The following is a 26,210-nucleotide window of genomic DNA, read 5'->3' on the forward strand; positions in this document are numbered from 1 at the left end:
TTCTCATGGCGAGGAGAAGGTGCATGAGTATATTGTGGCCGTTACGATGACCCCATTGCGGGAGGAGCAAACTCCCGTTTCTCATGTTATGCAAGGGATGAGTACGCCTTAAGGTGATGCAGCATAGATTTGGCACAGATGATGGTTTTTTATGCCATTGGGTCGACTGTCTGGTCTTCTAATTATAACCAAGATTGTGTACCTTATGATCGTACGAGGTCGTGTCCTACTGATGTAGGGCCTAGTTCATATTACGATGGGGGCCCTACGATTATGTATCTGAGCTGGGAGATCAATTTCACGATGTAGTGCATGTTGTCGAGTGGCCGTTGTGGACAGTTGCACCCGATCTCAACTGGGAGCTATAACTGAGTTGGTGAATAGTTGAGGGCTATATTTCTCAGTATATATATGCTCAAATATCATAGTGGGCTCATCATATATTGCCGCGCGATCACATCCTGCCCCAGGATTACCATGGGAGTCCATTTTTATAAAGTTATATGTGTAATGTATATAGTTATATCATGATTAACACACATTAATGTGTATTTTTTAACTTAATTTATTTTGTAAAATATAGTTACATATATTGAGCTTGTAAAATATTTTATTTGCATTATATAAGTTGCAATATATCAATAAAATTTTAAAATCACTAAAAAATAATTTTAGGGGAGATATTTTAATAAACATACTTGGAAAAGTAAAAAAATATAGGTTCTAAGTGGTATTTTGTCCAATCTATATCAACTATTTATTTTGTGAAAGGAGTTTTTTTACCTTCCTTTATAGGGTGAATGCCACTATATAAATACTATTTTATAGGTGCAAAATGTATTTAACCCTAATAATATCCAATGAAATCCCTTAAATCCTCCAAAGTCAAGTTTCATGCATGGCCAATTTTGCTTGTTAGGGTTAAATACATTTTTCGTCCGTAACTTAAGTTATTTGATATTTTCGTTCTTTAACTTTTTGAGACAGTATTTTAGTCTTGCATTTTTTTAATTTTCATAATTTCAGTCTTTTGTTCGCGGAAATTCAACTCTACCTGTAAGAAGGATGAACTCCAACAAAAAAAAAAGATTGAAATCGCAAAAGCTAAAATAATATAGGATCAAAATGCTACCCAAAAAATTAGAAAAAGTATTATTTTAGTCCGCTAAGTATGCCTAATTTTAATTTTAATCCGATAACTATGTCCATTTTGTTTAGATCCAGTAACTTACGAAATTGTTTACTTTAGTCCTCTGGCAGATTTTCGGACAATTTTACCCCTATGCAACTTTTGAAAGACAATTTTAGTCCATATGCACTCATATGGGTAAAATTGTCCGAAAATCTGCCAGATGACTAAAAGTAAGCAATTTAGTAAGTTACTGGACCTAAACAAAAATAGATATAGTTATCGGACTAAAATTAAAATTAAGCATACTTAGCGGACTAAAATAATACTTTTCTCCACAAAATTTAAAGGATAAAAGTATTGGAAGAAATGAGCCTCTAGGATCAAAAACTCAAATGTTAAATATCATACGAGAAACACATGTATTTTTCTAACCAGAAAAGTGAACTCCGATAAATAAAGGACTAAATTATGAAAATTAAAAATATGTAAGGCCAAAATACTATTTTAAAAAATTAAAAAATAAAAATACCAAATAATTTAAATTAGATGACCAAAAATTCATCAAAGCCCCTATAATTATATTACTCCATTCTTTCCACACTCAACAGATTAAAACAAGAGCTCAAACTATATATCCTCCATTCACGGATCCTGATTTGCATGCATGACCACCTTATTTTGAGGCCCCGAAACGTCGAACAACCTCTAATTTTGGAACAAAATTAACAACCTCAAGCTGATTTGAATGGCTTCAAATGCTGTTTCTCCAGCTATAAATACCCTGTCTTACCTCCACATATACCATCACTCAGAGTTCTAATAATCCATAGAATATCCTTCTCCATACAATAAAAATGGCTGCAAATAAAGGGGCGGTCGCCGGGCTCGCCGCCATCCTTGTGGTAGCAATGGTTGTTGCCGTGGCCGTTGGTGTTACAAGGAAAAACGGTGAAGCTGATTCAGGGTCTGCCAGCAATGGCGACCGCCAAATCAGCGCCGGCTCCACCAAGGCCGTGCAGTCCATTTGTGCCCCAACTGACTATAAAGACACTTGTGAGAAGGGTCTTTCCCATGCCAACACCACCAACCCCCAGGAGCTGATCAAGGCGGCGTTTGAATTTACCGTGAAAAATATAGGAGACGTCGTCAAGAACTCGCCTCTGTTCAAAGAGGCATCCCATGATAAAAGCACCAAGGAGGCGCTGGAAATCTGCCAACTAGTGCTGGAGATAGCCATCGACGATCTTAAGATGTCGTTCGATAGTGTTGATGAATTTGACGTCACAAACGCCAGCGAATACGTGGAGGACCTCAAGACGTGGCTTAGTGCTGTAATCACGAACCAGGAGACCTGCATTGATGCCTTTGACAACACCACAGGTATGTATCATAGTCAGTCTACAAGATTTACTATTTCAAAAATTTTATATTTACATATAAATATAACGTGTATAATAATATATATATATATATATATATATATATGTTTTAAAATATCCAGGCGACACTGGGGAGAAGATGAAGAACTTGCTGAAAACTGCGAGGGAGATGTCGAGCAATGGCCTCGCCATGGTAACCGATATGTCATCAATCCTTACTTCGTTGCAGCTAGGGAACGTTGCTAGTCGGAAGCTTCTTTCAGAGGAAGGCAGGTTCGCGTCGAAGCCTAATGCCGGCCGAAAGCTTCAATTGTCAGAAAAAATTGGCTACGGTGGTGACCCCACCGATTATGCTCCGGGTGAAGAACCCCATTTCAACTTGGACAGCAATAGAAGACATCTCCTTTCAGCAACATCCTTGAAGCCAAATGCCGTGGTGTCCCAAGATGGAAGCGGGCAATTCAACACAATTAGCGCCGCCATTGCGACTGTGCCTAAGAAGAATGACCAGACGTTCGTGATTCATGTGAAGGCTGGTGTGTACAAGGAGCAGGTCCTAATTCCCAAGCATATGAACAAAATTGTATTGATTGGAGATGGGCCGTTGAAGACCAGAGTTACTGGCAGATTAAACTTTGCTGAAGGTGTTAAGACCTACCACACAGCCACCGTCGGTGAGTTTCTTCAACCTTCATCTCTTTGTACATAATTGATGAAGTTTCTTTTATATACATCAGGTGAGAAAATACTAAAAGTTGAAAACTATACACAGTCACGTCAACCGTGAACACATATTCTGCTAACGGGCTATAATTAACAGTCCTTTAAAACTCAAATCTTGTATAATACACATGTGAAAAAGTTCATTGTCTGTTGCAGCTGTCAGCTCTGACGACTTCATGGCGAAGGACATCGGATTCGAAAACACGGCAGGTGCTGAGGGGCACCAAGCCGTGGCCCTGCGCGCCTCTGGCGACCGTGCTGTCTTCTACAATGTCCACATCGACGGCTACCAAGACACTCTCTACGCCCACACTTACCGCCAGTACTACCGTGACTGCACCATCTCCGGCACCATCGACTTCATCTTTGGAGACGCCCTGGCCATTTTCCAGAACTGTCGATTCGTCATCCGAAAGCCATTGCCCAACCAGGCCTGCATGATCACCGCTCAAGGCCGTGTCGACCGTCGCAGCGTGGGCGCTATTGTTATCCAGAATGGCGACATCGCAGCTGAGCCGGCATTGCTCCAGGCTTCGCCACCCCACAAGCTTTACCTTGGCCGACCATGGAAGCAATTCTCCACGACCATTATCATGCAATCCAACATTGGCGGGTTCATTGCACCCGAGGGCTGGTCACCGTGGGCTGGAACTTTTGCTCTAGACACACTATACTACGCGGAGTACAAGAATCGTGGCCCCGGATCGGATGTGAAGAACCGAGTCCAGTGGAAGGGGATCCAGACCTTGTCTCCTCAAATGGCTGAGAGCTGGACAGGAGGGAAAATTTATGGAGGGGATGAATGGATCAGGATCTCTGGGGTTCCATACGTACCTACCATGATGCAAGTTTAATTAATTCTCAATAAATTGTATTTATGTATTTTTTTAAAAAAGTACGTAAATTAATAAAAATGTATATTCTTTCATCATAATTATTCATTGTGTTTCTTATTATATCACGTGCAAAGAAATAACCCGTTTAGATAATTGATGTAAACTTACATACCTAAAAATTAAGAGGAATAAAAGAAATTAAACAAATTAATTAAAAGCAATTTTTAATTAATAAAATTATATAATTTGTCTAGCAATATATATGGACTTTTATGAAATTAATTATAATCTACAATAATTGATTATGGAGAAGCATAAAATTGGAAAACAAATTCTGAAATTCAACAATTTCATTCTTAATTTATTCCTGTATACTAATCGCCCCAAAAGCAAGTGAAACATTTTAAATTCGGGAAAAATTTAAGAACCTCTCTTTAATATTGAAAATGTTCAAAAAAATTCATTTATAAAATAAAGTATCAATCACACTCCCCGTGTATAAAAGAACTCAAAAAATCCCTGAAACTAGAGAGTATGGGTCTGAATTTTTTTTTTTTTTTTGACAATTTTGCTTTTACATCTCTATAATAAAATATTATATAATAATATAATTTAATAAATCTTAAATAGTATATAAATAATTTATTATATAATCAAATATACTTTAAAATATTATATTAATATTTTTTAATATAATATTTTTAATTATCTTAAAAAAAAACATGGAGGCAGCACCTGCAGAGGAGGGCCCCCCATCCCCGGGAGATGGCGGTAGCCTAACGCAGCGAGGGCAACCGCCATCGCCCAATCATTGAGGGTGACGCCATCGCCCATGGGAGCAAGGATCACTCCGTCCCCCAGTGCATCTGCAATCACCCTCAGCTTCCCGTTGCCCCCTTCTGCAGGGGCCGCAGAAGGGCAATAGGGGTGGGGGGTTGGGAAGAGGGAAGGGGAGCTGCGGTGGGGTGGGGGGTGGGTGATTATTTTTTTGAAATAATATTTTTATTTTTATAAACTATAATAATACATATAATATAATTGTATGCAACGTGTCATCTAACTCATTTTCTAAAGCCACATAAAACTAAAAACTCGTAAAAAATATTTAACTAGCATGTTATGTCATTTTTTGATAAAAAAAACAAAATTTCAATCCATCAAAGGATTAAAATTCATTAATTTTGAAATTTAATGCATAAAAAACGGTCGGTCAAAATAGAGGTCGAGTATTCAATCTCGGCATCGGGGCCCACCACACAGTTGTTGGACCATCACAGTCTAGTGGGTTCATTGCTCCATCGCCCTCGCCATTACAACCGTTGCGCCCCGACCTTGATGATCGGGTAATGAAGCTCGAGGAGTGGATGCGGGGGATGGATCCCACCTGGCCCAATCCTCCAAAGCCCTAGCCTCCAGCTGATCTCCCAGTACCCGACGGCGATAATGACGAAACCAAGATCGAAGGGAGCTGTTGATTTAAATTTAGATTAGGATTTTTTTTGTTTCTATAAATACAATTTTTAAACAATACTTTTATTTTTATAATTAAATTATTTTTATTTTCTTGTTATGTTATATACTTTTATATAATATTGCACATTTAAAAAATTAAAACTACCTAGATATAATAAAAATTCAATAACTTATTTTTATAAAATAAATTAAATACAATTAAATATTATAAAAAGAATGTCATTGCTTTTGTAACGACTTTTATAATAAGAGTTGTTGTCATAGAATCACGAAGTCATTACAAAGACCGCGTAAAAAGATAGTTATTAATTCTAAAAAAAACGGCCAAAAAACCAGTCTAAAGCAGTGTAAAACACAGTAATATAAATGCATATGCAAAACTAAAACCAACATACGCATATGGAGTCACAAAGGTCGTTACAAAAATTGTTGCAAAGAGAAATATAAAGCTCATTACAATATTAAAATATAATCCAAAGCAATTATAGAAAGGTATCCCAACAATCGATTCAATATTCAAGCATACCTAAAAGTGTTATAAAGACCGTTTCAATAATAATTAAATCAAATTTGATTTTGATGTTTCAAAAATAGTCCAAATGCATTTCTGCAATTGTACTACTAGTGTAACGGCCTATCAAGGCCGTTGAGATAAGACTGTTACAAATTATAACAGCACCAAGCAAGTCATAACAAAACTCGCGATAGGGTGTACCATTACAGAGACCGTTACATTTTCAAAAACTGTTTCAAATTAATAACTTGACCATTATAAAAGCGTTCTTATAAATTTTTTTATTTTTTATTTTTGGCAATGAAAGCATTCGATTTTAATAGGCGTTTATATAGATTTAATTTAGTTTTAACTAGAAATATTCTGCACAGAACATGTACAATGTGCATGGGTTATTTTAAATAACTCTTATTTACCATGCAATGAAATAAGAGAAAACATTTCATTCATTGATAATAATTTATGAAAAACTAAACAAGAGTATCTGAAAATTGTAGATTCAAGATATATAGTCATATTATTAGAAATTATCACAGCAATTAATGGGAAAAAAAATATCAAACATATATATCTTTAAATTAATCAGAGTTTGGATAGTAATTTTTTGGGATAATTACATTTTTCCCTGAGGTTTGGTGTAATTACACATAAACCCCCTGTAGTCTAGAAAATTACATTTAGGATCCCTGAGATTTGTTTACATTTAACAAATAAGTTTCTATATTAGTCAAAATTCACTTAATTTGTTGATATTAATAAAAAATTAAATAAAAATTGATATATTTACTCTCAATTGACTTATTACTGACTTATTGCATGTCAATAATTTTTTTCTGACCAGAAAAAAATAAACCAGAGGATGGTATTCATTTCAAATAGAAATAATTATATTTACACTCCCTAACTTATGGTTTGTTTACACAAGCCACTCATACTTTTAACTAATTATATATACACCCACCAAAAATATTAGTGTAGGCATATAACAAAGTGATAATTACATTTACGCCTCTGATCTATGGGTAATTTACACAAACCATCCCTATTTTTAGATAATTATACATACACCCACCAAAATGTCATTATCAATACAAACTACCCCTTACTTTTATGAAAAATATACACACACCCTCTAAAAATGTTAGCATTATTACACAAACTACCCTTAGTTTTTGGTTGTCGAGGGTAGTTTAATTAATCAAAATATAGTGGTAGTTTGTGTAAATAGACCATAAATCAGAGGGTGTAAATATAATTATCTCTAAATAATCATTATATAATATAACGAAAAAGGGGATCGATAAAAACAAATTACTCATAAGATAGATAGAAAAAAAATTATATTTTTATAAAAAGAATTTCTTAAGAAGATAAAAAAATGTATATAGGGGGGTATAAACAAAAATATTTTGATATTATATTTTCAAATGCACAATATTGCTATTAAGGAGTTGCAAATGCTAGAGAATAACTTTTATAGTTTTATAGAAAACATTAATATTTGGATCTATATCTATTAAAATTAATTCCTTAATGCATTTCAATTTATCACAAATAAAATATTTGGTATTGCAATTAAAGATAAAAAGAGAAACAAAACGAAAAACTTTAATCCAAAGTAGAGTTTCATGCATGGCCAATTTTTTTCCCTACAATATCAATCCACTGATTCCACACTGAAAAGATCAAACAAGAGTTCAAAGTACTATATACCCTCCATTCACGGCGCCCTGGCCTGATCATGCATGGCCACCTTTCTTTCCGGCCCCGAAAACTTCGAACACCCTCTAATTTTGTAGTAGAATTAACAACCTCAGCCTGCTTTCATGGCCTCCAACGTTGTTTCTCCACTATAATTACCCTGTCCTACTCCCACATCTTCCATCACTCAGAGTTCTAAGGTTTATTCAATAAAAATCAGAGATTTCTCTCCACTCTGGAAACCTCAAATAAATTCCAGGGTAGAGAATATCTGATCTCCCTTGAATAAAAATGGCTGCAAAAGCAGCGGTTGCGGGGCTCGCCGCCATCCTCGTGGTGGCGATGGTTGTTGCCGTGGCAGTTGGTGTTACAAGGAAAAATGCCGAAGTTGAACCAAGTTCTGCCAGCAATGGCGGTGGCTCCATCAGCGCCGGCAGTACCAAGGCCGTGCAATCGATTTGCGCCCCTACTGACTATAAGGAAACTTGTGAAAGCAGCCTTTCCCACGCCAACACCACCAACCCCAAGGAGCTGATCCAGGCGGCATTTGATTTTACCGTGAAAAATATAGGCGACATCGTCAAGAACTCGCCTCTGTTCAAAGAAGCAGCCAATGATGATGACACCAAACAGGCGTTGCAGATCTGCCAAGAAGTGCTTGACGTTGCCATTGACGATCTCACCAGGTCGTTCGACAAGGTGGGGGAACTTGATGCTGCAAAGGCCACAGAGTACGTTGAGGACCTTAAGACATGGCTTAGTGCTGTAGTCACTAACCAGGAGACCTGCATGGATGCCTTTGAGAACACTACAGGTATGGATATATACATATATATGTATATATATGTCTAGAAAACATAACCTTGAGCTTGTGCAGAATTTGATGTTTCAAGGTTTTTATATATAGAAATTACGTGTGTAAGATTTTTATTAAATATTCAGGCGACACTGGGGAAAAGATGAAGAACTTGCTGAAAACCGCCAGGGAGATGTCGAGCAACGGTCTCGCCATGGTAAACGAAATGTCATCGTTGGTTTCATCGTTGCAATTAGGGAACGCTGCTAGCCGAAAGCTTCTCCTGTCAGAGAAAATTGGATACGGTGGCGACCCCACAGATTATGCTCCGGGTGAAGAACCCCAATTCTCCTTGGACAGCAATAAAAGACGTCTCCTTTCTGCAACATCGTTGAAACCGAATGCCGGGGTGGCCCAAGATGTTGTCTTGTCAGAAAAAATTGGCTACGGCGGTGACCCCACCGATTATGCTCCGGGTGAAGAACCCCATTTCAACTTGGACAGCAATAGAAGACATCTTCTTTCAGCAACATCCTTGAAGCCAAATGCCGTGGTGGCCCAAGATGGAAGCGGGCAGTTCAACACGATTAGCGCTGCCATTGCATCTGTGCCTCCAAAGAATAACCAAATCTTCGTGATTCATGTGAAGGCTGGTGTGTACAAGGAGTATGTCCAAATTCCCAAGAAGATGAACAAAATTGTATTGATTGGAGACGGGCCGTTGAAGACCAGAATTAGTGGCAGAAAGAACTTCGCTGAGGGTGTTAAGACCTACCACACGGCCACCGTCGGTGAGTTTCTTTGACCTTCATCTCTTTCATCATATATTACTCCGATGTTCTATGATTATCACATTTCTTTAGAGATCAAATCTTGTGTAATACACAAGTAAATACAGAGAAAAAATTGAAAGTTCCTTGTCACTTGCAGCTGTCAACGCCGACGACTTCTTAGCAAAGGACATCGGATTTGAAAACACAGCTGGTGCTCTGGGGCACCAAGCCGTGGCCCTGCGCGTCTCTGGTGACCGCGCCGTCTTCTACAATGTCCACATCGACGGCTACCAAGACACTCTCTACGCCCACACCTACCGCCAGTACTACCGTGATTGCAGCATCTCCGGCACCATCGACTTCATCTTCGGCGATGCCCTAGCTCTCTTCCAGAACTGCAAATTCGTCGTCCGGAAGCCAGGGCCCAACCAGGCCTGTATGATTACCGCCCAGGGCCGCGTCGAGCGCCACAGTCTGGGTGTTACCGTCATCCAGAATGGCGACATCGTGGCTGAGCCGGCATTACTCCAAGCTTCACCACCCCACAAGGTTTACCTTGGTCGCCCTTGGAAGCTACTCTCCAGGACCATTATCATGCAATCCAACATCGGCGGGTTCATTGCACCAGAGGGCTGGGCGCCATGGGCAGGAACTTTTGCTCTAGACACACTATACTACGCGGAGTACCAAAATCGCGGCCCCGGATCGGATCTAAAGGCCCGGGTCACATGGAAGGGGATCCAGAAATTGTCTCCGCAAATGGCTGAGAGCTGGACCGGAGGAAAACTCTTTGGAGGTGATGAATGGATCAGGGGCTCTGGGGTTCCATATGTACCTACCATGATGCAAGTTTAAATAATATTCCTAATAAATAAGAACATATATTCTTTTATCTTAGTTATTTTTTGTGTTTCTTATTATATTCGGAATATCAAGTATGTTTTTAAAAAAATTCTAGTTTGGATCGGGTTTCACTGAACTTGAACCAATTATATGGCAAGTGCAATAACTTACCGTATGATTGGTTTTCAATTCAGGAAAAGTGACTAATCATATAACAAGTGTGATACACTTACTTTGTAATTAATTTGATTCGACCAAAACCTAATTAATCACGCAAGAATTTTCCATGATGTTAATTGTTAGATCATCCTAAGAAATATATTTAACATAAAGCTTTTTGTGGGCACTTTCACACCTATTCAACGAACTAATCCTATTATCGAATTCCTACCCTAGAAGGGGTAGGGGACTAAAGTATTCAATTCGATTAATCGAACTTAACCAAAAATTCAATTAATAGAAATTTGAGTATGCTGAAATGGTGTATCAAATACAGAACCAGAAGGTTTGGTTTGGTTCCATACAAATCAAACTTACTTTGATTCAATTCGATTACGTTTTTGTACCAAATTAACCAAAAACTATAAAAGAATATATATATATACATAATGTCAATTTATTAATTATGAATTATTTATATAATTATAATAACTAAGTATTAACTATAAACTATTATTCTTTGTTATAAATACAAATATTAAGATATTTAGTATTTCTATATTATTTTTTTATAATATTTAAATATATTCATAATATAATTTTTAAAAAATTTGATTTTGATTTGATTAACAGGCATAAAAAATTAAAATTCAACCAATAACCAAAATTTAAAAATAAAAAAAAGTAATATAAAGTCTAATCGAAAATTTTAATTTGGTTTTCAGTACAAACCAAATCTTTTATTTGATTGATTTTTCAGTCTGTTAATAGCAAAATTGCACAGCCTATGGGACCGCGTGCAAAGTAGAGGTTGAATTATATGAATGCCTACCTCTCAAGTGTGATTGTTGTGAGGCTTGGGGTCATATGGTTGAGCAGTGCCCGTAAAGAAAGGAAATTCACAAAACCCACCCACGCCAATTGGAGTTAATTGCAAAAATTGACTTGTGACTTTGGGGTAGCATTTTAAGACTTTAAGTTTGATCTTGACAATTTTGCCCACTTTTTAAAATGTGGCAGTTGCTGCCGTCCGCCTAAATCTGAATAACTTATGAATGATTTTACCCCTTTAGAGCTTTAAAAGGAGCAATTTAGTCGTGTTTCGGTATTTTCACATTTTGCTGCATTATGCTCGCCTAGAATGGTATCAGAACCTAAATTTATTGAAAGTTATTTATTTACATTGCATTTAGATATTTCTTTTCACTAACAGAGGAGACTCTTTAAGAGAATGGAACCGAATGAAAGTTCGAATTACAATAGGGAATACTTTCAGATTCTGAAAAAATTGAAGATGGAATTTCTTTATGGAAATTCTAGAATACATTGGTACCTAAGGTCCAACTTACCAAGTAGTTTAGCGAATTTCCGACCTATTATATGCCGTAATGTCCTATATAAAATTATGCCCAAGGTGCTTGTGAACAAAATGCACTAAGTTGAATTGTGGACCCTAGCCAAAACGCATTTATACCGGGAAAAAAATTAATGCTAACATTCTATTAGCACAAGAACTATTTTAGGGCTATAATCAATCGCATTTGCCTCCTAGTGTGAGTGCAAAATCAGAAAGGCCTACGACACGATTAGTTTGGGATTTTTTGCTTGCGAAAATGAGGCTTGTTGGATTTCATAATAAGTTTGTTGGTTAGATAGTTGTGTGCATCTATATGCCTTCATATTTTGTGGTGATTACTAGCGGTCTTCGGCAAGGAACCCTATCTCCCTGTATCTATTTGTTGTGGTGATGGAAATATTGCATGCTACTCTTAAGATGCATATACTCCATAACACAACCTTTCAACACCATTGAAGATGCAAGGACTTGAACTTATTCATATTGAGCTTTGTTGACGAAATTCCCCTATTTTTGCAAAGCTACTACAGACTCAATATCTATTTTAGAGGAAGAAATGCAACAAATTTTCGGACCTCCAGGCTTGTATCCCAACATTGGCAAAAGTGAGCTCATATTATCTAAATCTGCTGACCTTGTTGATGTGCTGCAAGGTATATTTGGGTTTTACGTTGGCCAGTTCCCTGTTCGGTACCGAGGGCCCCTCTCCTCTCGAACCAACTTTCGTTAATAGATGCATGGGGCTTGCTCCAGCTATCATTTGTGGGTAGAGTTCAAGTGATTAAGTCAATTCTATCAGCGTACCACACTTATTGGTCATTAATGTTTGTTTTACTGAAGGGCATGATCAAAGAAATTGAGCAAAGGCTTAGGAGATTCTTGTAGGTTCCTTCCAATGAGAGGTTTACAATCAGGGTTTCATGGAACCAATTCTTCGACCCATCCCCCTTTCGCTCCTTCCAACCTGGTCTTTAAGTGTTGCAACAGGGTTCGGTTGGTGACCTCTGCCTGACCGTTCGCTTGAGGGTTCCCGACCGCGGTGAAATTCTGCTGAATTTTCAGTTCTTTGCACCACGCCATGATCTTCTTTCCTTGGAACTGGGTTCCATTGTCTGATACAAGAATGCGGGGGATTCCGAACCTGCAAATGATATTTTTCCAAATAAAATTAATTACCTCTTTCTCTGAGATCCTGGCGAGAGCCTCAGCCTCGACCCATTTGGAAAAATATTCGACCGCCACGATCAGGAACTTCTTCTGTGCCGCCGCTTGGGGGAAAGGGCCCACGATATCTATCCCCCATTTATCGAACGGACATGCGACCTTAAGAGGTTCGAGAGGGGTCGCTGGTGAGTGCAGCAGTCCAGCATACCTCTGGCAACTTTCGCATTTCTTGGCAAAATCCTTCGCATCCTCCACGACCGTAGGCCAGAAATAACCCTGCCTCAAAATCTTTTGTGCCAGCGATCTCCCACCTGAATGATTTCCGCAACTGCCTTCATGTATTTCTCTCAAGACATACTGCGCTCTTTCCGCATCCAGGCATTTCAGTAGAACGCCTTCCGGGGTTCTTTTGTATAGGTCGTCCCCGATCATGGTAAATCGATTGGCTTTGAACTGTAATCTCCTTGCCGCAATCAAGTCCTCCGGCAGTTCTCCATGCTTCAAGTACCTGATAAAGGGTGTTTTCCAAGACTCCTCCGTCTCGACCAGGTGGACTTCTGCCTCTTCAATCGTTGGTCGAGTTTTCACCATCACAGCGATCTTTCTTTCTCTAACCCCCTCGATCAGCGACCCGAACCGTGACAATGCATCCGCACGCATATTTTCGTCTCTCGGTATCTGACTGATCGTGCATCGGTCAAATTTCTTCATCAGCTCCTTTACTCTCGCTTGGTACTGTGCCATGGACCGCTCTCGCGTTTCGTACGTACCTTGCACCTGCATTGCAACGAGCTGTGAGTCCGTGTACACATCTATTTGCCTTATGCCCCCATCGATTGCCGTTTGCAACCCTTGAATCAGAGCCTCGTATTCGGCTTCATTGTTAGTGGCCGGGAAATCTAAACGGACCGCAATCTCGATCTCGACTCCCGCTGGTCCTTGCAGATAAATGCCCGCTCCTCCGTTCTTTGAGGTCGATGATCCATCTACGTGTAAAAGCCACTTTTCCTCCTTTGGTGGTTGATCCCCCGCGAACTCGACCAAAAAATCGGCAAATACCTGCGCCTTTATCGCGTTCCTTGTCTGGAACTCAATGTCAAACTCCCCCAACTCCACGGCCCATTTGACCATCCTGCCCGATGTATCCAGCTTCGCCATAACCTGCTTCAGAGGGTGATTTGTTAGTACGACAATGGGGTGGGATTGGAAGTAAGGTCGCAGCTTCCTTGCCGTAATCACCAAAGCTAGCGCTAGCTTTTCTATCTGGATATACTTTTTCTCTGCCCCTTGCAGCATCTTACTCACATAGTATACCGGGCTCTGCCTGCCTCCTTCTTCGCGAACTAACACTGAGCTCACTGCATAATCAGAAACAGCCAAATACACGTACAGCTTTTCCCCCACCATGGGATTAGAGAGCAAGGGCGGGGTGGTTAAATATACTTTAAGCTCTTGGAGAGCTCGTTCACATTCTTCATTCCATTCAAAATTGTTAACCTTTCTCAAAATTTTAAAGAAGGGTAAGTTGCGATCTGCAAACCTGGCGATGAAACGGTTCAGCGAGGCGATCCTTCCTGTCAGCTGTTGCACTTCCTTTATAGATTTTGGTGATTCTAGCTGCATAATTGCCTTGATTTTTTCTGGGTTCGCTTCAATGCCTCGTTCGCTGACCATGTAACCTAGGAACTTGCCACCCCGCACCCCGAAGGTGCACTTGGACGGGTTCAGCTTCATTCCATACGATCGCATGATATCGAAAGCTGTTCGCAAGTTTGTCAAGTGATCGTCCTCCTTCTTACTTTTGACCAGCATGTCATCCACGTACACTTCCATCGTGTTCCCAATTTGGTCCTTGAACATGCGGTTAACCAATCTTTGGTAAGTTGCTCCTGCGTTCTTTAACCCGAATGGCATTACATCATAACAGTATACTCCCTTTTCGGTTACGAACGCAGTCTTTTCAGCATCTTCCTTCGCGTGAAAATTTGATGGTAGCCTTGGTATGCGTCCATCATGCTAAAGAGCGCGCACCCTGTCGTTGAATCCACCAGCAGGTCAATCCTTGGCAGCGGGTATGGGTCTTTAGGGCATGCCTTATTAAGGTCTGTGTAGTCCGTGCACATCCTCCATTTTCCTGCCGCTTTAGGGACCACCACAACATTGGATAGCCAGGTCGTGTATTGGACTTCTCGAACAAAACCAGCACGCAACAACTTGGCGACCTCTTCTTCGATTATCTTATTCCTCTCGACCCCGAAAATTCTCTTCTTCTGCTTCACTGGTTTGACCTGTGGGTCAATATTTAGTCTATGAACAATAATCTCAGGATTGATACCTTGAAAATCAGATGGGCTCCACGCGAACAGGTCGTGGTTGCTCCGTAAGAAGTCGATCATCATTGTCTCCATTTCTGTAGTCATCTGCGATCCAATCCTGGTCGTTTTCTGGAAGTTCCCAGAAATCAACTCTACCTCCTTATACTCGCCCGAAGGTTCAATCCTTTCCATCTTTCCTCTCTTTGCCGTCTCTCGGCTTGCCTCCTCCTTCCTTTTTTCTTTCTTAGACTCTCCCTGCTTCACAGCTAGATTATAGCATTGCCTTGCCGTTCGTTGGTCGCACTTGACTTCCCCAATTCCCTGCGGCGTCGGGAACTTCATCTTCAGATGGAAGGTAGATACCACCGCTTGAAACTTGTTCAATCCTGGTCGTCCCAACACAACATTATACGCGAATGGGCTATCAACGACCAGGAAAGAGATCATGCACGTCTTCCTCTTGGGCTCCTCACCTAGCGACACTGGCAACTCGATTACACCTTCTGGGATGATCTCATTCCCCCCGAACCCAACTAGGGGTGTTCGTACGGCCTTTAGTTTCACATCTCCCAAATCCATCTTCCTGAGGACATCACTAAAAATAATGTCAACAGAACTGCCGTTATCAATCAATACCTTATGTACCTGGTAGTTCGCAATGTCCATCTTTATGACGATTGGGTCGTTTTGTTCCACCATGTCAGCGCTTAAGTCCTCGTCACCGAAGATGATGCTCTCCTGTTTTTCAACGTGCATCATTAGCCCATCATGTTTCCACCTGCTTTCTCGCGCGTATCTTTTCCTTGCTCTGCTTGAATCTCCACTTGTGGGTCCTCCCGAGATAGTGTGGATGACACCTTTGTTAGGAGCGTTGTCTCGGGCTCCGCTCGCCCTCGCTTCATCCCTCTGGAGCCTTTCCCGGCTCCGCGATCTACTGCGATCTCGCTGTTCTGCCCTCCTGTCAATCAAATGTCTAAAATATCCTTGTCTTATCAACCGTTCAATCTCGTCCTTTAGTTGGTAGCAATCCTCCGTGTTATGCCCCCTATCCCTGTGGAACCTGCAGTACCTATTCGAGTTCCTTTTTGCACGGGAATCCCGCATCTTCTCTGGTCGCTGCAAGAGGTCCTCGTTTTCCACCATCATCATCACCTTTTCTCTGGTGGTCGTCAATGGGGTATACCTATGGTAGCGAGGCACATAAGGTCCTTTCCGCTCGCGATCTCCTTCCGCCCGTTGTTTTCCTTCTCGCGATCTTTCTCCCTTCATCCTGGTCGGATCTCTAGACCAGTAGTTATCCTTCATGGCGTTCATTTCTTCCTCATCAATATACTTTTGGGCCATCTCCATTAATTGCTCCGTGCCCGTAGGCGGGTCGCGGGCGAGCGCTGATGCGAAAGGACCTTTCCGCAAACCATGGATCAGAATACTAACCATCATGTCGATCCTTAGGTCCTGCACCTCCAGCACTTCGTTGTTGAACCTCCCCATAAAAGCTTTTAGCGTCTCGTCCTCCCGCTGCCGGATCGTAAACAGGTGGGTCGCCGATCTCTTTGCTTTTCTCTTACTGGCAAAATGAAAAGAGAACTTATGAATTAACTGTTCATATGAATCAATAGTTCCACTACCTAAGCTTGTGAACCACTCCTGAGCTTTTCCCTTCAGCGTAGTGACGAACAGTTTTGCCTTGATCGGATCGGTCTGGCCGTACAGATTCATCACCAGGTCAAAAGCGGCGACATGCTCCCTTGGATCCTTGCTTCCATCATACTTGGGCAGGTCGGGTAATCGGAAATTGTTATCCACCACTTCTAGCAATATTCGATTAGTGAAGGGCGAGCTCCGATTCTGCGACACCAACTCTCCCCTCTTTTTCAGCTCCTCGATTTGCTTCCCTAGTCGTTCAATCTGCTTACCAACACTGTCCACCTCTTCGCGCGAGATAGCTGGCTGTCTCGCAGCAGTTTTCCTGCTTACCACGGTTCGTTTACTAGTCACTTCATTGGATAAGGTTCTCTCCGGACCTCTTTCTGGTGCCCTCAAGGTCTCTCTTCGCTGTTCCGTCTCCAACTCCTGGAACAGCTGCCGTTTAACCCCTTCCCTGGCCGGGGTCACCGTTCTGCGTTCATACTCAACAATGGCCTTCCTGCTCGCCTCATCAATCATGTGCTGCAATTCTTCTCTCGTCATCTGAATCATCCTCTCATCTCCTTTCCTCGGAGTCTCTTCTGCTGGTTGATCCCGTCTTGATGTCCCTTCCATTTTGACTTGTCCTCAATTTCCCACAGACGGCGCCAAATGATGTAGGTCGCTAAAAATCAGGATGTCCGGATCGGGGTCGCTAGGTCGTGATCGCTGACTCCCTCTTTCAAGCTACCTGGGGCGGTTCCTGAGAACACAGCAAACGTCAGACTAGCCGAGAGGCCCTCGGCGATGGCCCTCCGATGCTTAAGTCAGAAAGGATGGGATCGAAAATAAGGTAACGTGATCGAATTAGATCACAAAATTGGCGGTAAAAGTAGATAGTGAAAACGTATTTAAAATACCATAAATGAGGGTATTTATACTGGTACGGCACCCTCTGCGCGCACCACACGTGGCTCTAGTGAGGGCGCGCCACGTCACCCTCTGTCGGACCTGCAGCCGCCACTGCTGCAACTGTGCAGTGGGCCCCACCAAGCTCAGTCATAGGCTCAGTTATAGGTGCAGACATGATTACTGCCTTGGGTGTGGTGCTTGTGCCCAAAATACGAGGGGCATTTTGGTAATTATGCAAATTCCCTCATCAAGGACTAAATTTGGGTAAAGTGGATTCATCAGTACAGGCTGAGGAGCATGAGAACTAGGCATTGACGTATAATTGATTGTTGGATAAAATCGAATGAAAAAGTTATTAGTGAGAAAATAATTGTTATAGAGAACCGAATGATGAAGTTAGTGATATTGTTGTTGTGAATTAAAATAAAAGATGGTGCTTGTCTAGTCGGAACATAGTGAATGATTTACGATAATGTGATTGATGGTGATATGATTGATGATGTGATATGAAAAATAAATTAGTTAAACTAGGTACCATGACATGAAGAGTACCGGGGTATTCTAGGTAGTAGGGAATATCCTATGTTGTTAGCTACACACTAAGTTGGTGTGGAGATGCCATATTTGTTGTGATGTTTTGTGCTAATATTGATATACACTGAGATGGATAGTGTGGATATATCACATACAACAAGTTCCTGTATTGTATATGATATGACATTGATATAGATGATAATGATCAGCAAAATGATGTACTCCAATTAGAGTAAGTAGGGCCCTTAGAAAATAAACAAAAACATCAAATACTATATCACGGACTGATTTACAGTTGTGGACTTGTATTATTCCTTACATCTGTTGTTGCTATGTTACAAATATTTGTTAGTTGATGTGATTGCATTGTATGTGACTTGTTGCCTGTGTGGATATATATAGACTGGTTAGTTATACTTATTAAGTAGGCAGCTTATTCCTTACCACGCACTTTTCAGGAGATAGGCCACACTGACTAGCCACACTGGACTTGAGCCGTGATGTTATTCTTATTAGGTGGGTCAGTCGCGACATTTGAAGCTGAGTTTTTTGGTTGTGTGGTTATTACATATACTAGTCTTTTTGCTAGGTTTATGTTTAAACTTTTGTATTGTTGATTGTTGCACTATTTTCCTTCGAGGTTATGTATATGAGGATATATGGAGAGAGAGTAAATATAAATTTTTTGAAATATCTATTATCTCCTGTGATATCTATATATTATATTGACAAAAGATAATTTATTTTATGAGTTGAAAAAAAAAATGCTTATAGAAAGAGTTGCAATTAAGGAGAGGGTGACATAATGATAATTAAATATAGTGAAGTAGGGGATGCTACATTGGGTGCTATCAGAGCCAAGTTTTGATCCTGGGATCTATGTGGGTTATGTGCCCAACATGCTTCCACTGCTATTTGTAAGAAGAAAGATGATAATATGAGGTTGTGCGCTGATTATCGCTAATTTAATAGAGTAATAGTGAAGAATAAATGTTCATTGTCGATGATTGAAGATATGCTAAACTAGTTAAAGGGGGCTACTATATTTTCAAAGATCGATTTGAGGTGTGGGTATTGGCAGGTTAGGATTGCAGAGAAAGACATACCAAAAACAACTTTCCGCACTCATTATGGTTATTATGAGTTTTTGAGGATGCCATGTTCATTTTGATATCCTGTGCTGATATGCTACACACTGAGCGGTGTGGGGATATCACATTTAATAGTTATCCTGTGTTGTATATTACATGATACTGATTGAGACATTGATGGCAGACAAAATCATTGAATCATGTACCCCAACTTAGGTGAGCAGGGCCCTAAAAATATAAACGATAACATAAAATATAATGTCGTTGATTAGTATATGATAGTGGGTATATGTTACTCTTATATTTGTTGTTATTATATGACAAATATTTATTGGTTGGTGCCCTTGTATTGTACTTTACTTGTTGTGTCTTCATATACATAGACTAATTAGTTATATTTATTAAGTTGGCAACTCATCATTTGCCACGCATTTTTTTCAGAGGATAGGCCACAGTAACTAAACAATCATCAGTATTAATAGGTGGGTCAACAGTAAAATCTTGAGTTAGAAGTCCTAGCTACATAATTACTTATGTATTAGATTTTCAGTGAATTTGTAAAATTTTGAAATAACTAGAAACTTCATTCCTCTCCTTTCCTTATGTTTATAAATACTAAGATTGAGAATTGAATATAAAATTTTGATGACATATGGCCTTTCATAAAAGTTATATAATATATTAGTAAAAATAAAAATTATCTTATCAGATTAAATAATTATTTTTATAAGATGAACTGTAATTAGGTAGGGGTATCACTGTTGATTATTGAAAAGCATAAGATTAATTGGAAAGCATATTTTGGAGTAGATGGTTTTAAATATTCTAAGTTCAATCGAATACTTCTTTTCAAATAATATAGTGCACTAGATGACACTTGTTTCCAAAAATAGGACCGACAAGAAAATATATTTAATTTAATTAAATATTAAATAGAACATAATTAAGTTAAATTAGCAAGATAAATCTCGATTAGCATACTTAAGCTTAGTCCAAGAATATCCTAATTTATAGAGATGATTACACTCCCTTCCCTCAGATTTGGTGTAATTATATATAAACTTTCTATGATTTGAAAAATTACATCTACTATTTCTTATATTTGCTTTCATATAACAAATAAGTCCCCCCATTAGTCAAAATTCATTGAATTTGTTGATGTTAATAAAAAAAAATGGAATGAAAATTAATATGTACCGTTGATTGACTTATTACTGACTTATTGCAAATCAAATATTTTATTTTGGACTAAATTACCTTTATAACTGTGAAGATATAACTTCTCCGATGTATTAATGCATGAAGATATATGAGAATAATTTGGTCAGAAATATATTTATTTTACGTATTATAAGTCAATAATAAGTCAGTCGGAGGTAAATATAGATTTTTTTTCGATTTTTTTGTTAATATAAAAAAATTCGATAAATTTTAACTAATAGAGGGACTATATGTAATTATACCAAATTCTAGGGGAGAGAAGTGTAATTATCCCTAACTTACTATTATAAAAAAAGAGGTGCTGTAGACGCAAAATGACAGTTTTGAGACCGTTGTACAATTCTTTTGTGATTCCAAAAATGCCCTTCAACTGATAAGATAACTAACTTATTCAACTTTTCAAATTTTACATTAACTTAACTGCAAAATTAATATATTTAATACATTTATTTAATATTTATAATATACTTTTAAAATGTGGAAAATTATTTATTATATGCACGCAGAGACGACATGCCACGATGTCTAGTAAATGTATAATGGAAAAGTTTAATCCATTTTTATTTGAAATTTTTATGAGAAATTAAATTAACTCAAAGTTTGGAAATTAATTAATGGTTCAAAATAGAAGAAAATATATAAATAATTTTCTTTAAAAAAAAGAAGAGAGAAAAAGAGAAAATGTAAAGCCCAGACATGAGAGGACAAGTGGACTAATATGGGAGGCCCAGCCCAGCCCATCTCTGTCTCTCTCTCTCTCTCTCTCTCTCTCTCTCTCACATAAGCGGGAAAGCTTTCACCCAAAACTTTCAAAATCTCTCTCTCTCGCTCTCTCTATCTCTCGCTCTCTCACACACACACACACACAAATGCTCTTTCTGTCCATCTGGAGAAGCAGATAGTAACGAGCCCAGTTGTCAAAATTCCCCAATTTTCCAGCCCTAGGTTTCTTGTTGTGGTATAACTCAGCGGAAAAGAAGGGGTATCTGTAATGGAAGGTTTGAATTTATGTGCAAGAAATGAATAACGAGTGCGAGAATCCTGAGTCTTCCTCCGGGAGATTTCTTGAAACAGTACGGCCTCTTCGCGACCTCGAGTCGAATTGGACCGTTGATTTGGCGAAGAATTTGGAGGAGTATTTACTCAAGATTTGCTCAGGGCATATCTCCAGCGACGAGGATGCCATATTCTCTGTAAATTTTGCGGAAGGTAAATTAATTTACTTAAAGAAAGTCATTTTTATGAGGGTAAATTTTTTAGCTCTTTGAACTTATTTATGAACTGATTTCGGTGTTGGTCGAATTTCTAGCTGCATTGCTGCTTCAGGGATCTGTGCAGGTGTATAGTAGGAAGGTGGAGTATTTGTATTCACTGGTTCTGCATGCTTTGGATTTCATTTCCCAGAAAAGGTGCGGTTTCTTTCTCCTTTATGTTTTTTGTCTTTTCTTCAATTATTCTGTAGTTTGTGGCTTTGTTTGAGGGTTTTGAAGGTGTAGCTCTCTTTCGTTGGAGTGGAAGTTCCATACTTTCTCTATTGCCTTTTGATTTTACAGCTTTGGGCAAGATTTTATTTGTCTTCTGTTGGTTTCTATTGTTAACATATGCAAGCTTGGCGTGAGCTAGAATTATGATAACAAAATTTCGTGAATGTTATTCAAATTCTTAAGGAGTGAGCATTCTTCAATTCTCCACACCCTAAGAGATTCGAGGGAGAGTGTTAAGCTAACTTTTACCTAGTAAGGTATTGTACTTCGATAGCTCAAAGAAGATTTGCAGCAGCTAGAAAGGTGTTGTATGTGGAAAAGCCAAACAAGATTTGCAGCAGTACCATTAAATTTTCTAAACTTTTCCATAGTGTCCTTGGTGAACAAGGGTTAACTCTTTGGATGTGGCTTCAAGGCTTCTGGTTGGTCATCTGAGTGTAAATATTATTGTGTAGCATCAGGGTGTAGGAATCTACTGGATTCAAAAGGAGCATTAGACTGAGTTTGTTTGCTTTAGCGTCTTAGGAAACATGGCAAACTGATGTATGTGGCGAAGCTAAAGCCGCTTGCTTGGCTTTTCAATCTCATTTTGGAGAGGTGATGGGAAGTAGATGATTATTTCTGTTTAATTGCTTCAGAAAGTAAACCGAAAACAATATACAAGTGATACGTTTGTCTATCAGGGTGGTTTCCTCAATGTTGTAAAAGAAAAAAATTTCCTATCCAAAACCCTACAAATGTTAACCTTTGGTTACTTTAGTTTGCAAGTCCTGGGGTATCTGTGCAAATAGAAAATTTCAGTTTCCGGAGCTGTAGGTGGATCTGGTACCCGTAAATTTCTTTGGAAGCTTCTTCGGGAGCAAAACTGGGATGTGAATGTTTAGTATGAGATAGAAATCTTAGTTACAAAATGCATATTGTATCTAGTTACTTGAATAATAGATTTGCAAAAGTATCAATTCTACTGGTTGCCAAAGTCCACTAGCTGAAAAAAGATTATTGTGAATAGGGAATTTTTTCATATTCGCTATCCCGAAATCTTATGGATGAAATTCAATATGGGATGTTTTATCCCTTGAACTCGAGTTGGAAAACTATTGTTTAATGGGCATTATTCTAACAGTCAGGAAGATCAAGCAGCAAGCGCATCTGCTGAACAAGGTGCAAGTGGTGCACATTCTGCAAAAGATGAAGTGGATGATCCATTTTGGGGGTTAGATAACATACAAGGTAGTTTGTTTATTTCGTTGTAGTTTGCAGTAATGATAGTATATTGCATGAGTTGAATGTGTTGGATTAACTCGTGGTGTAGTGGAAGCAAAGAATTTGCTGGATAGGGCCACCTCCAGAGATGTGCTACCCAGTCACTTTGTGAGGCCACCAGCAAATCTAGTTGTGCTTGAAGGTGATTGCTTAGACTCTGGTTGTGATGCTGGGGAGCTAGAGTCCTATCTGGTACATACTTGTTGCATTGTAGGACAACTTTTGCATATCCATGTTGAAAAATAATAGATTCTTTTATCATTGCAGTTAGCCACGAATGATCTTTACCGGGATTTCATTCTGCTGGACCCCTGTGATGCTGTTGCAGTTGACAATTTTCTTGATTCTAAAGTTGGCAAAGGGCAAAGTAATGTCTACAGGGCCAGCTCTGCAACTTCTAAGGGCCGCAAGAGCTTTCAGTCACCATCAAGACAATCTGAGGGAAATGAACCCAAGTTATCAGTTAAAAAGAAACAGGATGCAAATCTAGCCCAGTCACCTCGTGTTGATCGTGGATTTGAATCTAATTACTGCAGTACTGGGTGTTCTCCTCCTGCCTATGATTTTCCTTCAGACAATGATGGATTTAGAATGCGAGATGGGAATTCAGAACCTGGAGATTTTGATGATTCTGATGATGATGACGATCCATGGAAACCTTTGAATCCGCATGAACCAGGGAACTTGAAAGTCAAACCTTACAAAAGAGGTTATTCTGGATTTTTCTGCTTTCATCAAATTTACAAGAATCTGGTGTATCTCCCACATACTGCCTTCTAAACTCATTCTTGCCCACATGCAGTGAACACCAATAGGAGGCCAGAGATTGGTTCCAGGAAACATCTTTCTTTAAGTGTGGAATTTCCTCTTGCAAAACTTCGTGGACCTATTAGCACCGAGTTAATTGAAATTTGGGAAGCAAAATTTGGTGTAAGGGAAAAACTTGGAAATTCACAATCTCTTTCACATTACGAAAAGGTTGCTGCTTTGTATTTTGTTTGCATCTTAGCTTTCTTTTCTTTTATAAACAATAACTGAAATTTGGGAAGCGAAATATGGTGTCTCGGAGAAACTTGGAAAATGAGAATCTCTTTCACATTACGAAAAGGTTGCTGCTTTGTATTTTGTTTGCATCTTAGCTTTCATTTCTTTCATAAACGAAACTGCTATTTGCAGCTGCGGCAATCACTAGTTGTGGGGAAGAGGGAAATAAACGATGCCTTCTCTAATCTGGAAATCAATACTGAGGATGATGGATGTGATGGTGGGGATCCAGATATCGGGCCACCAGATTTTGACATACCTGATGGTACTTTCAACGGTGAAGATGTACCTCCACGTCCAGAAAAGGTTTGACTAATTTGCTTAGACCTACTCTGCATTAAAAGCAGAAACATTAGCAGGATGCCTTCACGGACTTCTAATACGTCGGTCTTCTACTTATGCAGCATGAAGATCCAGATGCTCATGCAAATCTTGAAGACCTTTGCCGGTCTCATTTGGTAAGAACATATTTTCCAACTTTCCTCCATTAACAATGACAATAGATATTGCTAATGAAGGAAAATGTGAGTAATAATCTAAGACTATTTTTCTTGGAGGGAATAAGTCCAGCAATGATTATTTTGTACCCACATCTACCACTGTAATTGCTACTACGTGCAGACAATAATTTCAATTAGCAAGATAGAAACATTAACAGGGGTTGAGTTTTTCTCATATCATACATGCTTGTAAACCTATCATTGTAGGATGCTCTTCTTGCTACCCTTGCTGAAAATGAGAAGCAGACTGAATTGGCCACCAGGGTTTCTACGTGGAAGCAAAGAATTGAGCAGAACTTGGAAGAACAAGTGTGCATTCATTTTAACACTTTAATCCTTGGCAAATGTTCCCACCCCTCCCCAAGTATTTCAGGTTCACATCATCTTCTGATAATTAGCCATTTATGGCAGGATGCACGTCCCCCATTTGACATTCACAAATATGGTGAAAGAGTTTTGGACAAGCTATCTGTGGAAGGAGATGGTGGGAATGATGCCTTGTCGTTTGGAGAAGTAGTCAAGGGTCAAGAGAAGCATGATGTTGCTAGAACATTTTCTGCTCTTCTGCAATTGGTAATCCTTCCATTGAAGAATCTGACCTTTCTTTTCATTGAAGGAGATAAGTTAGTAAACATATGTTGCTTTGCTTGGTATTACAAAGGTGTTCCTTTATTCAGGAATGGCTTTAGATCCAAAAAACAGTAGCTTATAATTTAGGCTTCTCAATTAATGTACTGCTGGATTTGGTGAAGTGGGAAGTATTACGTAGCTTGGCATGGATTACCTGTAGATTTCTCTTCATATTTCTTTGTGCAGGTGAACAATGGAGATGTTGATCTGGTCAGAAGCAGCCCAAATATTACATCGACTTGCCACTCAGATGTGAATCCTTTCTATGTTCGATTGCTCAGTAATGACAGGAAAAAGGGAGTACCACTTCAGTCTTCTAGAAAGAGAGGCAAAATCAACGGCAAGGAGAATCGCCCTGCTGCTAATTCATCACCACAAGGATCTTCCTCAAGTTACAGATTCTCAGTAACTCTGGGAAAACAAAGCAGATCCAGATGCACCCCTGAAGGCAAGAAGAGACGGAAGTCCAGAATAGTTGCACCATTGGACATGCATTTTGTGGGGTGACCCCGGCCCTCTTAACAAGGCAATCTTATATATTTTCTGTAATCTGACTGTATCTCCATATAAATTGAAAATGACGATGACAAGGTGACTTATTCTTTCTGTAACCTTAAATCATTGACATAACGAATTAAAAGCTGATGTCTGTAACATTTGTTTCTCTGTAACTCGGTCACATGTAGTTGCATCAGAAGGATCATTAGTCTCTTACAGGTTATTAGGTTCTTGTTTCTTCC

At 39.3% G+C, this 26,210-nt stretch overlaps 4 protein-coding genes across 5 annotated transcripts; 3 read left to right on the forward strand and 1 right to left on the reverse strand.

Annotated features, from left to right (window-relative positions):
• Positions 1-1,947: 1,947 nt before the first annotated feature.
• On the forward strand, positions 1,948-4,169 carry LOC105156880 (pectinesterase). Its single transcript, XM_011073130.3, has 3 exons — positions 1,948-2,512; positions 2,634-3,185; positions 3,391-4,169. The coding sequence occupies exons 1-3, from the start codon at positions 1,987-1,989 to the stop codon at positions 4,086-4,088; spliced, it is 1,776 nt and encodes a 591-aa protein (XP_011071432.1). The 5' UTR covers positions 1,948-1,986; the 3' UTR covers positions 4,089-4,169.
• Positions 4,170-7,956: 3,787 nt separating this feature from the next.
• LOC105156879 (pectinesterase) lies at positions 7,957-10,224 on the forward strand. The gene is made up of 3 exons (XM_011073129.3): positions 7,957-8,572; positions 8,701-9,345; positions 9,485-10,224. Exons 1-3 carry the CDS (start codon positions 8,050-8,052, stop codon positions 10,180-10,182), a joined length of 1,866 nt encoding a protein of 621 aa, XP_011071431.1. The 5' UTR covers positions 7,957-8,049; the 3' UTR covers positions 10,183-10,224.
• A 4,569-nt stretch (positions 10,225-14,793) lies between these two features.
• LOC148788559 (uncharacterized) lies at positions 14,794-17,427 on the reverse strand. The gene has a single exon (XM_088878786.1). It carries the CDS (start codon positions 17,425-17,427, stop codon positions 14,794-14,796), a length of 2,634 nt encoding a protein of 877 aa, XP_088734912.1.
• A 3,928-nt stretch (positions 17,428-21,355) lies between these two features.
• Positions 21,356-26,141, forward strand: HEB2 (condensin-2 complex subunit H2-like protein). 2 transcript variants are annotated; one of them, XM_011073133.3, is made up of 11 exons: positions 21,356-21,758; positions 21,859-21,958; positions 23,157-23,263; positions 23,346-23,488; positions 23,564-24,005; positions 24,099-24,226; positions 24,473-24,646; positions 24,745-24,798; positions 25,048-25,149; positions 25,252-25,413; positions 25,657-26,141. In XM_011073133.3, exons 1-11 carry the CDS (start codon positions 21,569-21,571, stop codon positions 25,975-25,977), a joined length of 1,923 nt encoding a protein of 640 aa, XP_011071435.1. In that variant the 5' UTR covers positions 21,356-21,568; the 3' UTR covers positions 25,978-26,141. The 2 variants fall into 2 exon arrangements, with proteins under 2 accessions (XP_011071435.1, XP_011071434.1); XM_011073132.3 differs by having other exon boundaries at positions 21,357-21,758; positions 24,099-24,274.
• The last annotated feature ends 69 nt before the right edge of the window (positions 26,142-26,210 follow it).

This window comes from Sesamum indicum, linkage group LG3 (assembly GCF_026168435.1).
Source record: "Sesamum indicum cultivar Baizhima isolate 11 linkage group LG3, ASM2616843v1, whole genome shotgun sequence".
NCBI classification, from domain to species: Eukaryota; Viridiplantae; Streptophyta; class Magnoliopsida; order Lamiales; family Pedaliaceae; genus Sesamum; species Sesamum indicum.